Here is a 13,660-nt window from a genome sequence, read left to right on the forward strand (position 1 = left end):
GCGTGAATGGGATTAAATTTACCAGCCAATGGGAGCTCGGCCCAGATGCGCTATATAATCCAATGGGTACGCGCGGACACTAATCAGGGTAGCGCGGAGATCAGGCTGAGGTGGGAAGCGCAGGCTGAGAATTGCATTTCTTTCTTATTTCCCAGTTCATCCAGGTAAGATTACTTTGAAAATAAAACATAACGGCAAATATTGTAATTGCTTTATTTATTTTGGAGGGAATTTATATTTCAAAGCTTATATTTAAATTAATGTTGGGTGAAAAGTCCAGCAAAAAAAACGAATGCAAATTAATTAAATGTTTATGGTTTTACTTTATATTAAAATATGTGAAGATGAAATAAGATTTTAAAACCAAAGATTCAGCTACGGTTGCGCGTTTAGTTTAATGCAGAAATATGCATCATTCCCGACCTAGAAGAAGAATCCATCTGGATGCATGTAGCTGTGCGAGAATTCTCCTGAGTATTGACTGATTGGTAAAGCGACTTATGCATTCTAATACAGTATTGCAGGAAAAGGGAGAGGAAAATTCCTAATGCCAATTCTCTGGTTCCGTCAATCGAATCCTTTTTTTTAATCTTTAAAACAACATTCAGATGTAATTTTGTGCATTTTAAACAAATACTCCTCCAGCAACCTATTTGTACTGAACGGCTCCAAATTGATATTTGTGCTCATCCATTGAGAGAAAGCACCTTGTGGTGGCTCTAATGTGAAATCTGGACCTTGTATCTGCTGTACTTGGATTGTCCTTCATAAATTGTGCATGGAATACAACGCGAAAGGGTCACGAAGGACGGCGAATTTACGTAATCGTAAGGCTGTTTAAGAATCCAAAGAGGTCTTCAGCAACACGGAAGAATTATAAAGTTATTCAGGATTATCATTAATCGATAATGTTTTCCTTCCAGATGTGGGAAAGGACAATATCGAGAATCAATTTATTATAATACATTGTTTTTAGTCACGAGTATTTCGGCAACCATTATCTAGAAATGTAAGGGGATTAAAGTGTCTGAAAGCTGCAAGAGGCTTTACCATAATCACCCAGAAGTTTATTTAGACCATTCGCTTCAAGCATTTTTGTAATTTTCGAATAACTCCGTAGTTCCCAGAGTCACCCTGAAAACTCGCATTCTTGCTGAATGGCATGTTTTTTTTAAATTTGCAAATGGGGCCCCTTTACATTCTTAAAATAAAATATATACGATGCTTTCTCCACAACCTGGATTAAAGCTACTTACTCCAAGTCTCGTCACGGGGAGCCCTGTTAATTCCGATTTATTAAAAACTCTTGTTTGTGTTGCAGTAAAACGGTTACCATGCCATTCAGCAACAGTCACAACCTTCTGAAGATGAAATATTCTCCTGAAGAAGAATTTCCGGATTTGAGCCAACATAACAACCACATGGCTAAAATCCTGAGCCTGGACCTGTATAGCAGGCTGAGAGATAAACAGACCCCCAGCGGATTTACCCTTGACGATGCCATTCAGACTGGGATTGACAACCCAGGTAAAATCGCACTTTGATGAGCCATCTGCTTTCCTCAGTACAGAAGTATTGCTTTCCAAAGGTCCCCAATAGTAAGACGTCAATTGGAAAATGTAAACTAACCCACCCCCGACACTTGGTTATCAAGTGCTTATAGCCCTGCCTATCTACAACCAATTGCATAATGAATGGGTTCATTAATTTAAAACGGATGCACTACGGAAAATCTTTTATAAATCGCAGGTATTCGTTTCAGCCTCCTGGATTACATTACACCTGTGTAGCCAATGACCTTCTGTACAGGGGATAGTAGGTGGTATATGTGATAAGATTCATCTCATTTATGTTTGATTTAATTCAATGTAGTTGTGACCCCCGCACCACGAAATGGCCACGCTAAAGATAAAGAGGCTGTCAGCGGAAGAGGAGTTCCCCGATCTGAGCAAACACAATAACCATATGGCGAAAGTGCTCACTCTGGATCTCTACAAGAAACTCCAAGACGAATCAACCCCCAGTGGCTTCACCTTGGATGATGTGATTCAGACTGGGATTGATAATCCCGGTAAAACGCTTAAATTGGCCAGGAATAGTCTAAAGTCTCCTCGTTTGTCTCACGATTTACTGATCTTACAATGCAGTGTGATAAATGTGTTCGTACGATTTGCGTCTGCCATACATTCCCGTACGACCATCACCACGAAATAAAACTAGTTTCTTTTAACCGCATGACCATTTTTGTACCAACATTAACTTTGAATATTTCTTTCATTTTAAGTGAATATTTCCGAAGATCTCATGGTATTACTGTAATGCTAAAGTTGTTTCCACCCCCCTCCCCCCCCCCCAAAAAAAAAACGTTAAAGACTGAATATTCCTCGTGAAGCAAAACAACTATGACCCCTTCAGCATTCCTTCCCTTCTCTTTAAAATGAATACTGCTTGCTGCTCCTTGCAGTGATCAGCGGATTTAATCTTTAATCGGCTGGAAATCTCTCCGGTTAAGGAAACGCTATATATGCATTTATTTCTCCTTTTTTCTCTATAGGGCACCCATTTATTATGACAGTAGGTTGTGTCGCTGGTGATGAAGAATCCTATGAGGTTTTCAAGGACCTCTTTGATCCAATAATTCGGGACCGTCATGGTGGTTACAAACCTACTGACCAGCACAAAACTGACCTTCACCATGAGAATCTCAAGGTCAGAGAATGGGGGATCAGTTCCTGCTAAATATGAAATGCAATAGAATATATAACTTGCCTTTTGAAGAGTAAATTACATGTGAAACTGTGACTATGCACATTGAATGGAAAGTACAGAAACACCCAGTAACACAATTTTTGTGGTACTTCTGCTGTGCTGATTTCAGCCAGGGTGCTTATTATCACTTAATAATGTTCTGTTATAAAATGGGATCAGCAGATATATATATATTTTTTGAATAGCCTCAAGATTTGATGTATTGAGTTTCCATTCATGGGAGACATTTTTATAGCTTCCCAATGATGAGACTGGCAAAATTTCCATTTGGCCTATTTGCATAAACCTTGTTTGTAGTTTAATAAATACAAAAAGTGATCACTGTGTAAAATAAGACACATCCTTCAATGCATTATAGGCAATTATCAAATTAGATAGGCAAACTACTGTGGATGCTGAAAATCTGAAATAAAAACAGAAAATGCTGGAAATACTCAGGCCAGGCAGCATCTGCGGAGAGAGAGAAACCGTTAACATTTCAGATCGATAAAGATCATCGATCTGAACTATTAACTCTGTTTCTCTCTCCAGATGCTGCCTGACCTGCTGAGTATTTCTAGCATTTTCTGTTAAAAGGATTGGTCTTGTGCACAATTATTTTAAAAGCCCTTTTACTGCCTCTCCCCAATGTTTTACATAGAACTTAAAACTTGAACCACATTGCTGGATTTATATCTTCACTTTTCAGCTTTTTATTCAGCTGAAAGGGTAAGCAGAGGACTTGCTTCAAGCTGTCTGGTGTCACTATTGCACCAACTGCCTCTGTCACCAACCACTGAAAAGCACATCTGATTACCTGAAGCAATTTGGCTTGCATTTGTTGACCTGTAGCTGTGGAGACATAGTTATTGGCACCTTTGTCCAGTGGTACAGCTGGAAACTGGAACTTGCTGTGTGCAAGTGAGTTTGCATTCTGCCATTCAGCAGTACTACTGTTTCTGGGAATACTTGAGCTCATTCTTGTGTGTTTTTTTTTTGGCCAACTTTAATGCTGGCTGTGAGATCACATCAATGCTGCAATTGCCTGTATACTGTTGCCTAATAAGGTTGTGAAAGAACAAGCCAAGTGGGGGAAATTTTCCTGTCTGGTCTAAAATTTATAATTAAAATGTTCCAGACAATTGGATGCCATCTGATGTCAAAGCATATTTGCATAAAGCTGTCCTGTTAACATGGCAAAGTGTTTTTTAAAAAAAAAAAAACAACCTGAATGTATATATTTGTCTTTAGGGTGGTGACGATCTAGATTCCAACTATGTACTGAGTAGTCGAGTCCGCACTGGACGCAGTATATGTGGCTTTTGCCTTCCCCCACATTGCAGTCGAGGGGAGCGTCGTGCCATTGAGAAACTTTCAGAGGAAGGTAAAATCAAATGAGCATGATGTGTTTTATCCCTTAATTGTATTTTTAAAATCTAATCTGAATAATTAATCAGACTTTTGAAAAACCAGTATTTAAAAAAAAAAAACACTTTTTCTCCAAATATTCAGATACAATCTTCTGGAAAAACTAACAGAGCATTCAGAAGAGTTATCACACACATTGCAGTTCTGTAATTTAACCACTTCCTTTTTAATTGGTCAGCATTTTCATCTAATGCTCACTTCCCCCTCCCCCAGTGTCCTTCAATTGCTCTTCATTTCTCTGCTCTGAAGAAGGCATTATCCTTTCCTTTTGTGTAGAATAGGGTCCATTTCCCCTTTACAAGCTGATTAATGGCTATTTTTCTTCTTGCACTACCCCACACACACACACACACACACTGCTATTTCTGAACAAAAAACTAAAACTCCCACTAGTTGAATCAAGTTAGAACATAAGACGGGGCTTGCCTGAAACAAAAACTGGAATCATTATATTTCTTGTATACTTCCTTAAACAAAATTTATTTAAGGGCAGCTTCTAACTAATCTAATGTTTCAGTTAACTGTAAACGCTACATCCAGTTATCTGTGAAAAGTGTAACCCACATACTCTAACCATTTATGGAAATGAATGTCTGTACTGAGTTTGTGACCTCTTGCTAAACTCTGGTGTTTGAAACACATCTGCTAGCTGTTCCAATTTTGCTGTATCCAGAATCAATGTATGTGCACATGTTAATAGTGGTATGCCTTATTTTTTTAATACCGAAGGAGGAAGAGTACATTCCTGTTTTTTTTGTACAGAAACCACTTTGAGTGTGACTAACTAACTGAAATGTTTCCCCTTCTTGCATTGCTTGAAAACCTTAAGATTTGGACTCTCTCCAGATAATGTTTCCACCTGTCCAGCAAAAGAGCCAAAAACCTAAAGGTCTTGCACTCTGTGTAAACTGAAGTGCAACATCTCTGGTAATGTAGCATGAATAGGGTGAACAATACATCCATCATACTGCTGATCAACTCACTAAGTAATAATCTCTGGATTGCTGACACACAATTCTGATGGACCATATATTTCAGGTTATAAACTATATGAAAGGGGCTTTATTAAACAAAATGACTTGAGAAAACACTTTCATTAGATTATAATACTTCACATTCTCCATGTCTTTCAAAATGAAAGTGAAGACTATTAGCAGTTTTCTGCAGTCCTTTAAACAACTTGCATTCTTGATGATATAATTTTACACTATCAAACTTACAAAAAACCTCATTTAGCCTCTGCCTGAGGATAGTACAATAAAAAAAATAGAATGGTGGGGAGGGGGGAGGAGTGAGTGAGAAGGAAGAAAGAGACATATGCCTCACTTTTCTTTTTTCCTTACCCAGAAGAGGCACTATTTGACTACAGACCAAAGTTGTGTTTCCAGCTGTTCCAGTTAGGAGGGGTAGAGAGTATGTCAATGAGTGATCAGAGTCCTTCCAATACTGGGCAGCCAGACATGGATTTCATCAGAAAACACATTCTATCATAAAATGTTAATAGTATTAACAGTTGAGATATCTTGTGGCAGTAACCAATTTAAATTAGTTACAATAACTCCATTTAAAAAAAATAAATAAATAAATAAATAAATAAAACACTAACTTCATTAAGATTGTGCTGGAAGTGCTGATGATTTAGGCTGGGATTCTGGAGATGGCCTGTTGGTGTGGGGCCTACACCTACCCCAAACTTGGCCGTTGGCATAAGGGAGTTTTTGGGCAAAGGCGGGGACTTCTTGCATTGAGTTCCCATTTTTCTGATCATCCGAGGGACCAGCAAGCCTCAAACTGTCTGTGAATGCCAGACATGACTACCTAGATGGTAGAAATGCAACCCACCTGGGATCATGGCTTGGACAATTAAAGAGGAAGTACAATTTTTCTCTCAAAATTATTTAAAAGCTGCCCCTTACAAGGGATCACTGCACCTAAAGGTTGTTTCTGGGAGAGAGGACCTGCCACCCAAACCATGCTGGTCACTCTTCTGTTGGTATTCCTGGATTTTTCAGTAGATAGGCAGCCTAGATGTACCCATTGTGATGTGGACAGTTGACATTTCTGAGAATGAAGGGACCTTCCACTGACCTTGTAAACTTTGGCAGGGTCAACAGCAGTAGTTCTGGATGAGTGCATCTCACCACTTGTACTGGGACATGCCTACACTCCAGATTTGTGGCGTCATAGTCTCTTGTGATTTAAAACCAGACCAATCTCTGATTTTAAAACAAACCAATCCTCACAATCTCTGAAGATTCACCTAGTTTTGTCCAAGCACCAACTTTCAAAGTGTGCATTACTCAGCTGCATACTGATCTCGTAGTGATGCTCAGTGTTTGTTTTTACACAGCCGCAAATGTTTCTTGATTTTTATTTATTTATTCATTCATGGGATGTGGGTGTCGCTGGCCAGCATTTATTGCCCATTCCTAATTGCTCTTGGGAAGGTGGTGGTGAGCTGCTGTTCTTTGTAGCGTTTTGGTACAACTGAGTGGCTTGCTAGACCATTTCAGAGTGCAGTTAAGAGTCAACCACATAGTCTGGAGTCACACATAGGCCAGACCTGGTAAGGACTGCAGATTTCCTTCCCTAAAGGATGTTGGCAAACAAATTGGGTTTTTAATGACAATCTGGTTTATTTGACTTTATTTGTACCCCTGCAAATATTAAATTAGCAATTTCTGAAATTTTAGTCTTTTGTCCAATCTGTAATTACTTTCTTGCTGTGAGCGGTTTTGACTTCTACAAAAGTAATAAAACCAAACTGTTAAATCTAGAGGTGATTCCATTCATAGGGTTTTAGAAATGTTTTTCATAAAGACTAAATTACATATTTTTTTAATTCACTAGCCTTGAAAAGTCTGGATGGTGAATTTACTGGAAAATACTATGCCCTGAAGAACATGACTGACCAGGAGCAGCAGAATCTAATTGATGACCACTTTCTGTTTGACAAGCCTGTGTCTCCACTGCTGTTGGCCTCTGGGATGGGGCGTGACTGGCCCGATGGCAGAGGCATCTGGTCAGTTCTTGGAGGGGGAAGGAGAGATGAAGAAAAGCAAATTTATTTGCAGCAATTTCAATTTTTCAATTCGGATTACTCTTGTTCTTTGCATGTTGGGGTGATGTGCTTGGGTGCAGCTAATAATTATACAGAAATTGTCTGACTTTAGCTATTTAAGAAGAAATTAGTCAAGAACACTATTGGATCAATAGGCAGCTAATAGCTTTTCTATTTGGAGTAGGTGGAAGCGTTCAGCTGCCAGAAAAACTAAAATGGAAGGGTTCGCTGTTGGGATTTCATATAACTAGTATTAACTGTCTATTTTCAATTAGTTTGTATGTCCATGCACTTTGGCAATTTTCCTGCACTGTTAGCTTTGCTTATGTAGAAGATAAGGGGTCCTTTATTGTCCCTTTCCGAAAGGCCCGTTGAGCACTTTTCGCCCAGGAGCAGTTGGTGGAAGCGACCTGCCCAGAATTGCCCCCAGGATGGCGGAGATGAAAATCCCTTTGCGGCACGCCCCTGCCTTTTTGCCCCAGGTGGCAGCGCACGGCGATTACATCATTGCCATATGCGCCAACCCCTCTTTGCCCTGTGGGGGAAATTGTTCAATGGGAGTGAGGTTGGCACATGGCAATGCCACCAGCTGGGGTGCCCCGACCGCCCTTAAAGTGGAGGTACCTCCACCACGTCTGTCGGCTGACTTTACAGACGGCACGACAATGGTGGCTGCTGGTTGTGCCGGCAATAGGCACCCCTCTTGGGTGGCGGGCCGCTAGCCTGGCCAAAACCCTCCCTGGAGACCCAGTGGATGCCACGGAAGTGGCTGCAGAGATCGTAGCGGCCTTCCCCTTTTTAAGAGCAGGGGAGGTACATTGTGGCGCTGCAGGTCCACGCCGCTCTGAGTAACCTCTCCGCACTTCCACCCCCACTTTCTTCCTGTGGAGGCACAGAGCACCTCCAATATCGCCCCGACAATTTTTCTCCGTTAAAGACCTGAATTCTGGGTCAGTAATCTCCTCTTCCTGCCAGACGATTTAAAATTATGCACCCCAAACCGGGCACGGGACAATTTCACCCCCAAGCTTTCTAAACATGTAATCTGTTTCCTCTCCATAGTGTAAATGTATGGTTTAACTTATTTTCCCAGTTTGGGCGAAGGTTGTCAGGTCTTGAGCCCTAATGCTAGTATCTAATTTCTTGTCAACAAATGCTTTCTGGTGAATTGGGGTAGACAACAAGGGTGAGCTTCAGTCTTTTTCCAAACCTGAACTGAGGTATCTGGTTTCCTTCCTCCACCCCCCACCTGTGTTGGCAAACCCCATCTGTTGATCAAAACACTACAATTGAGCAATACTAATATGTGATGCCCATTTTTATATAAACATTTCCTATTTTTTTTAATATATAGCTGCCTCCATGAAGGTATGACTTTCTTTGTATTTTGTTAAACTTTTGAACCCTCTGCTCAAAAGCTCAAACTATTTAGTTGAGAACATACACTGGTGGTGACTTTTAGTAACCAATTGAACATCTTACTTTTACAAAATCCTGTGAGTGAGTGTTCCAAATTAAATCTGTTTTCTAGGCACAATGACAATAAGTCTTTTCTAGTTTGGGTAAATGAAGAAGATCATCTGCGTGTCATCTCAATGCAGAAAGGTGGAAACATGAAGGAAGTCTTCACCCGTTTCTGTACTGGACTAACAAAGGTACAAATGAGCACTATTGAGTTGGTAAAAGTCGAAAGCTAATGTGCATTTTTTTGAACAATTTTTTTTTGAACTTCTAGATTGAAAATGTCTTCAAAAACAATGGTCGCGCATTTATGTGGAATGAGCATCTTGGTTACGTCCTGACATGCCCATCTAACCTGGGAACAGGTCTCCGTGCTGGTGTCCATGTGAAACTTCCCAATCTCAGCAAACATGATAAATTTGGTGATGTTCTGAAACGACTGCGGCTGCAGAAGCGTGGGACAGGTAGGTCAGAGCATCTAGAAAGTAAATAAAATATATTGTTACAAAATCCTGAGCAGAATCCATTACGTTGTAACAGTGTTGGTCTACCACCTGAAATAATTATCACTTGCAACCCTCCCTCCCAATAGTAGCTTCCTTCTGCAATAGACTTTGGGCAAGAAATTTGAGAAACATAGAAACATAGAAAATAGGTAAGTGCCAGAAACTGGCACGAAATGAGCAGCACAAAATCAGTCCTCTGGCCTCATCTGCACAACCAGTAAGCTGCAGATGCTAATCACATCCGAATATGCTTTGCCGGTTAGGAAATTCGGCTAGCTCGTACATCAACCCAGCCCACAAGTAGCTCCTGAAGTGTGGGGGGAGGTAAGAGGTGGGGATGGGCCTGGGCTGGAAGCAACCCACAATATTTTTGTGGAGCCAAGAAGAGCAATCCTGCTCCTCCTGGCTCTACCGAAATAAAACTGTCAATTTACTTTTTGTTAGTGGCCTTCTGCAGTCCCTTTAGGACTACTAGTTAGGTCACTGAAGACCTGGATTAAATGGGTGGAGCTTGTGTAGTGCAAGCACTGCCCAGTGTTTAACAAAACTGACTTTAGGACCCCAATTTGCATTTTGAAGATGCCTAACTCCTGTTTCAAGCAGGTACCCTGGATGCTGGGAAGTTATGTTTCAAATCTGGCAACCAACACATTCTCTGGGAGATCTGGCACAAGGGACAACCTGAAATTAATTTTCCTCCCACCACCACAGTAATCTTTCTAAGAACAAGCATGCGAGTTCCAATTCTCCCCATTTTTATTCCAATCCTGGTGAAAGCTCCATTTTAGTGGCAGGTCAATTCTCAAAATGCCTCTTATGAATTGCCTTTTAATCCATCTAATTTTAATAACCAGATTTGACGATTAAGGTTATTTTTGGCTTTTAAGCATAACTTGAGCAAATGCATTTTGTGATATGAATCCACAGTTTCTCTTTGAAGCTCCCATCAAACCATAGAAGTTTACAGCACTTGCAACACATTGTACACAAACATAACTGCTGAAATTTGTTGACAAAAAAATTGGTGGTGTTGGCAAACTGTGAGGGAGCCTATAAAATGTTTCAGTCATTGGGTCTATTCCAGCTTTTTGCTAGAACAATCTTAAAATTAATCCCACTGCTGCCTTCTCTCCCCATAGTCCTATCTCTTTATCCAATTTCCTCTTCAATATAATTGTCTGTCTTAACTATTCCCTGTGGCAAACCATTCCAGGCTTCAACAACTCTGTACAAAGAATTTCTCTCAACCTCCCATTTTCTCTTTACAATCCATGACCTTTTCAAATTGAGAATTCATTTCACTGACTCTACCAGATTTTACCTTATCAAAACCCTTCATGATTTTAAACAGCTCTTAAATCTCCTCTTAGTCTTTTCTCTGTCTCAGTGGAACTAATCCCAGTATCTCAAATCTCTCCATGACTATAGTTTCTCACTCTTGGTATCATCCTGGTGAATCTACACTGTTTGGCTTTAATGCCCTTTTATATAATCGGGCACTGAAAAAAAAAAAAACTGCAGATGGTACTGTAACTATAGCTTAACCATTGCCATATACAAATTTATCATGTTTGATTTATTTTATTTAGGAAATCCAAAATGCTGTTGGCCTCTTGTAAGTGTAGGTAGATAAAAATCACGAGGAATAATGTATTTGAGCCCAAGGTCTATCTGATCATGCACATTATTTAGCATATTTCCTTTTGAGTGTATACTCCCATTCTTTGTTTTCATCTCAAAATGTATTCCTTCACACTACTCCACATTAAATTGCATCTCCCACCTGTCTGTCCATTCTAATGACTTGTCATGAAACATTTTATTGGCTCCCTCAGTTTGCCAATTTTTTTGTCAACAAATTTCAGCAGTTATGTTTGTGTACAATGTGTTGCAAGTGCTAATCCCTGTAACAACCATGTTCCAATCCAAGTAACATCCATTAACCCTAACCTTAGTTTCTTGTTCAACCAACTTTCTATCTGTTACTCTTGTACCATATGTCTGAATTTTTGTAAGAAGCTTCCTGTGACACCTTAAAATGCCATTTGTGTAATCCATATCCTTTAAGCTACATCTTTATGCTTTATCTATACAATTAACTTTGTTTTATAAATTTAAGGTTTAAAAAAAATACAATTTGCCCTTATTAAATCATGCTAGCTATCTTTGATCTCCAATTAGGGATTGAGTATGTTCACAACCGATTCTGCAACATTTATTTGTTGGGTACAGGTGTGAAACTGGAAAATTACTTTCAAAGATTCATTTTTTTTTTGTTGCATATGCTTTTTAACACATGTATGGAAAATTATACATGTACACAGTGGGCAATCAGGTAAATTGAGCTTTGATCTGGATGGTCACAAATATAGCTCCTCAGCCTGAAGTCTGAATGGTGCATGTTTCTGGCTGAGCTGGGTATAACACATGCTATATCTCTAAGAATTTGGATCATTCCCTAAATGGGTGATTTTTGAGGAGACTCCACCTTGTGTAAGGAGCCTGGTTAAGGTAACAGTGCAGGTCCCAGGATTAACCATCCACTGGTGGAGCCCTATTGCAGAGCCTTTCAACATGACTCTTATAAATCCAGATCAGATTACTATTTTCCCTGTCGTGCTGGTGTCTATGGCATGTGCCTAGCTTGCTGGACTCTCTGGGGAAAATGCAAACAATTGAACTGCTACAAACCTAAAATGCTCTTGTGTATGTTGACCATACATAAAAGAATGGCAGCTCATGTATCTGATAGGGTGGACAGGAGTTCTGAAATAAGCCAGTTTGTGATTTCAAACCACTAATAGGAAGTGCTTGTAAATGACCTGGAAGCAACCTTGCTTTCTGTATCCATATCTGAGCACCATCTCTATTTGGTTGCTTGTCATTCTTTGAAAGAGACCAGTTACCTACTAGGCCATATTTGGATTCTGTTGAATAAATCTAAACCAGTGTTTGGATTATCAATTTAGATTTGGCATTGTTCCCCATTTAGATCTAGCCTACTATAAATTTGAGTTGCTGTTTTTATTTTTACAATTTAAACACTGCCCCAAGTTTAAAACATGATGCACTCCAGACTACATTAGGACATTTTGAAGCACTGAAGTAAAAGTTCATAGCATGCAGAAAGGAAATTAGAAAACTATGTATTGAGTTTTGTAAAAATCTGATTTACCAGATAGCTTTGAACTTTAAAAAAAAATTAACTATTGTAGATGAGCAATTAAAAAGTGCTGCTGGAAACCACTACCTTTTTTTAAAAGGAACTTGGTATGATTTTAAACCAAGTATTGCTGCTTGGTATCCAATTTTTTTTATTAGATATTCTATCTGTCTTGGAATGTTTGTTTAAATATATAACTGACTTTTAAATTTTCTTGAAGGAAGGGAAAACTAAGTGCATTTTTTTAAGACCGTTAGATTTTAGCATTTCTTTATAAATCTGATAACTTTCTGTATAGAAGTCATTTTTGTATTTGATCCAAGAGTCTTCTGTAGCTAATGTTTATGTTGTTTTCTCATTGCTAGGTGGTGTCGACACTGCTGCAGTTGGTGGTGTTTTTGATATTTCCAATGCTGACCGTCTGGGCTTCTCTGAAGTTGAATTGGTTCAAATGGTGGTCGATGGTGTGAAGCTGCTAGTTGAAATGGAGAAACACCTTGAAAAGGGCCAGGCCATTGATGGTCTTATCCCAACTCAGAAGTAAAGTCACTTTATTGCACAACTTCTAACCTATTCACTGGATATATTGTATAATATTATGAAAACCTCAAGATGCCAGTCTGGATTGGGAAAAGTGTCGTCGTGTTTAGCAAATCTTCCATAAATGTAGTATCTTGAAGTTATAATCATTGCATTGTTGTTGCTGATGGATTAAAAAAACATGAATAAATATACTTTGGTCCCTACAAATGAGTGCACTGTAATTTTCTTCAACTTGGTTAATGTTTCTTTGGGGTTTAGTCAGCTGTTGTAGCTTGCATTTAATGCTTTGGTGGTTTCAGCATCTCTCTCTCTCTCTCTCTCAATTGCTTCCTGCCTAAATTTTTATACTGGGTCTATGCATTAATATCCAAATTAACCTTTTGCACTTAAACTATTCCTCTAATGGAAGTAATTTGTAATGGTGGCAAACTATCTTCTGCTTTAATACATAGAACTTACAGTAAACAGGCCATTGGGCACAACTGGTCTATACCAGTGTTTATGTTCCACATAAACCTCCCACCCTTCTTCTTTTTGCCATATCACCGTAACCTTCTGTTCCTTTTTCCCTTGTTTATCTAGCTTCCCCTTAAATGCATCTATGCTATTCGCCTCAACAACTCCTTGTGGTTGAACGTTCCACTCCTGGGTAAAGACATTTCTCCTGAATTCCTTATTGGACTCTAATGATTATATTTATAACCTAGTTTTGGATTCACCCATAAGTGGAAACACTATCCTATATTTTAA

General features: G+C 39.3%; 1 protein-coding gene across 2 annotated transcripts; it reads left to right on the top strand.

The window, feature by feature from the left end:
• Positions 1-82: 82 nt before the first annotated feature.
• ckba (creatine kinase, brain a) lies at positions 83-13,117 on the top strand. Of its 2 annotated transcripts, none has more exons than XM_070879318.1 (8): positions 83-164; positions 1,873-2,071; positions 2,555-2,709; positions 4,000-4,132; positions 7,027-7,198; positions 8,769-8,892; positions 8,973-9,162; positions 12,733-13,117. In XM_070879318.1, exons 2-8 carry the CDS (start codon positions 1,894-1,896, stop codon positions 12,909-12,911), a joined length of 1,131 nt encoding a protein of 376 aa, XP_070735419.1. In that variant the 5' UTR covers positions 83-164; positions 1,873-1,893; the 3' UTR covers positions 12,912-13,117. The 2 variants fall into 2 exon arrangements, with proteins under 2 accessions (XP_070735419.1, XP_070735418.1); XM_070879317.1 differs by lacking the exon at positions 1,873-2,071 and adding an exon at positions 1,322-1,527 and having other exon boundaries at positions 98-164.
• The last annotated feature ends 543 nt before the right edge of the window (positions 13,118-13,660 follow it).

This window comes from Pristiophorus japonicus, chromosome 4 (genome assembly GCF_044704955.1).
Source record: "Pristiophorus japonicus isolate sPriJap1 chromosome 4, sPriJap1.hap1, whole genome shotgun sequence".
Lineage (NCBI taxonomy): Eukaryota > Metazoa > Chordata > Chondrichthyes > Pristiophoridae > Pristiophorus > Pristiophorus japonicus.

Excerpts from the sequence above, each read along its gene's own strand:
- ckba (XM_070879317.1), top strand. The coding sequence starts at position 1,335 with ATGCCATTCAGCAACAGTCACAACCTTCTGAAGATGAAATATTCTCCT. Across the intron at positions 4,133-7,026 it reads TGAGAAACTTTCAGAGGAAG|CCTTGAAAAGTCTGGATGGT; the intron begins GTAAAATCAAAT and ends TTAATTCACTAG. Across the intron at positions 9,163-12,732 it reads GCTGCAGAAGCGTGGGACAG|GTGGTGTCGACACTGCTGCA; the intron begins GTAGGTCAGAGC and ends TCTCATTGCTAG.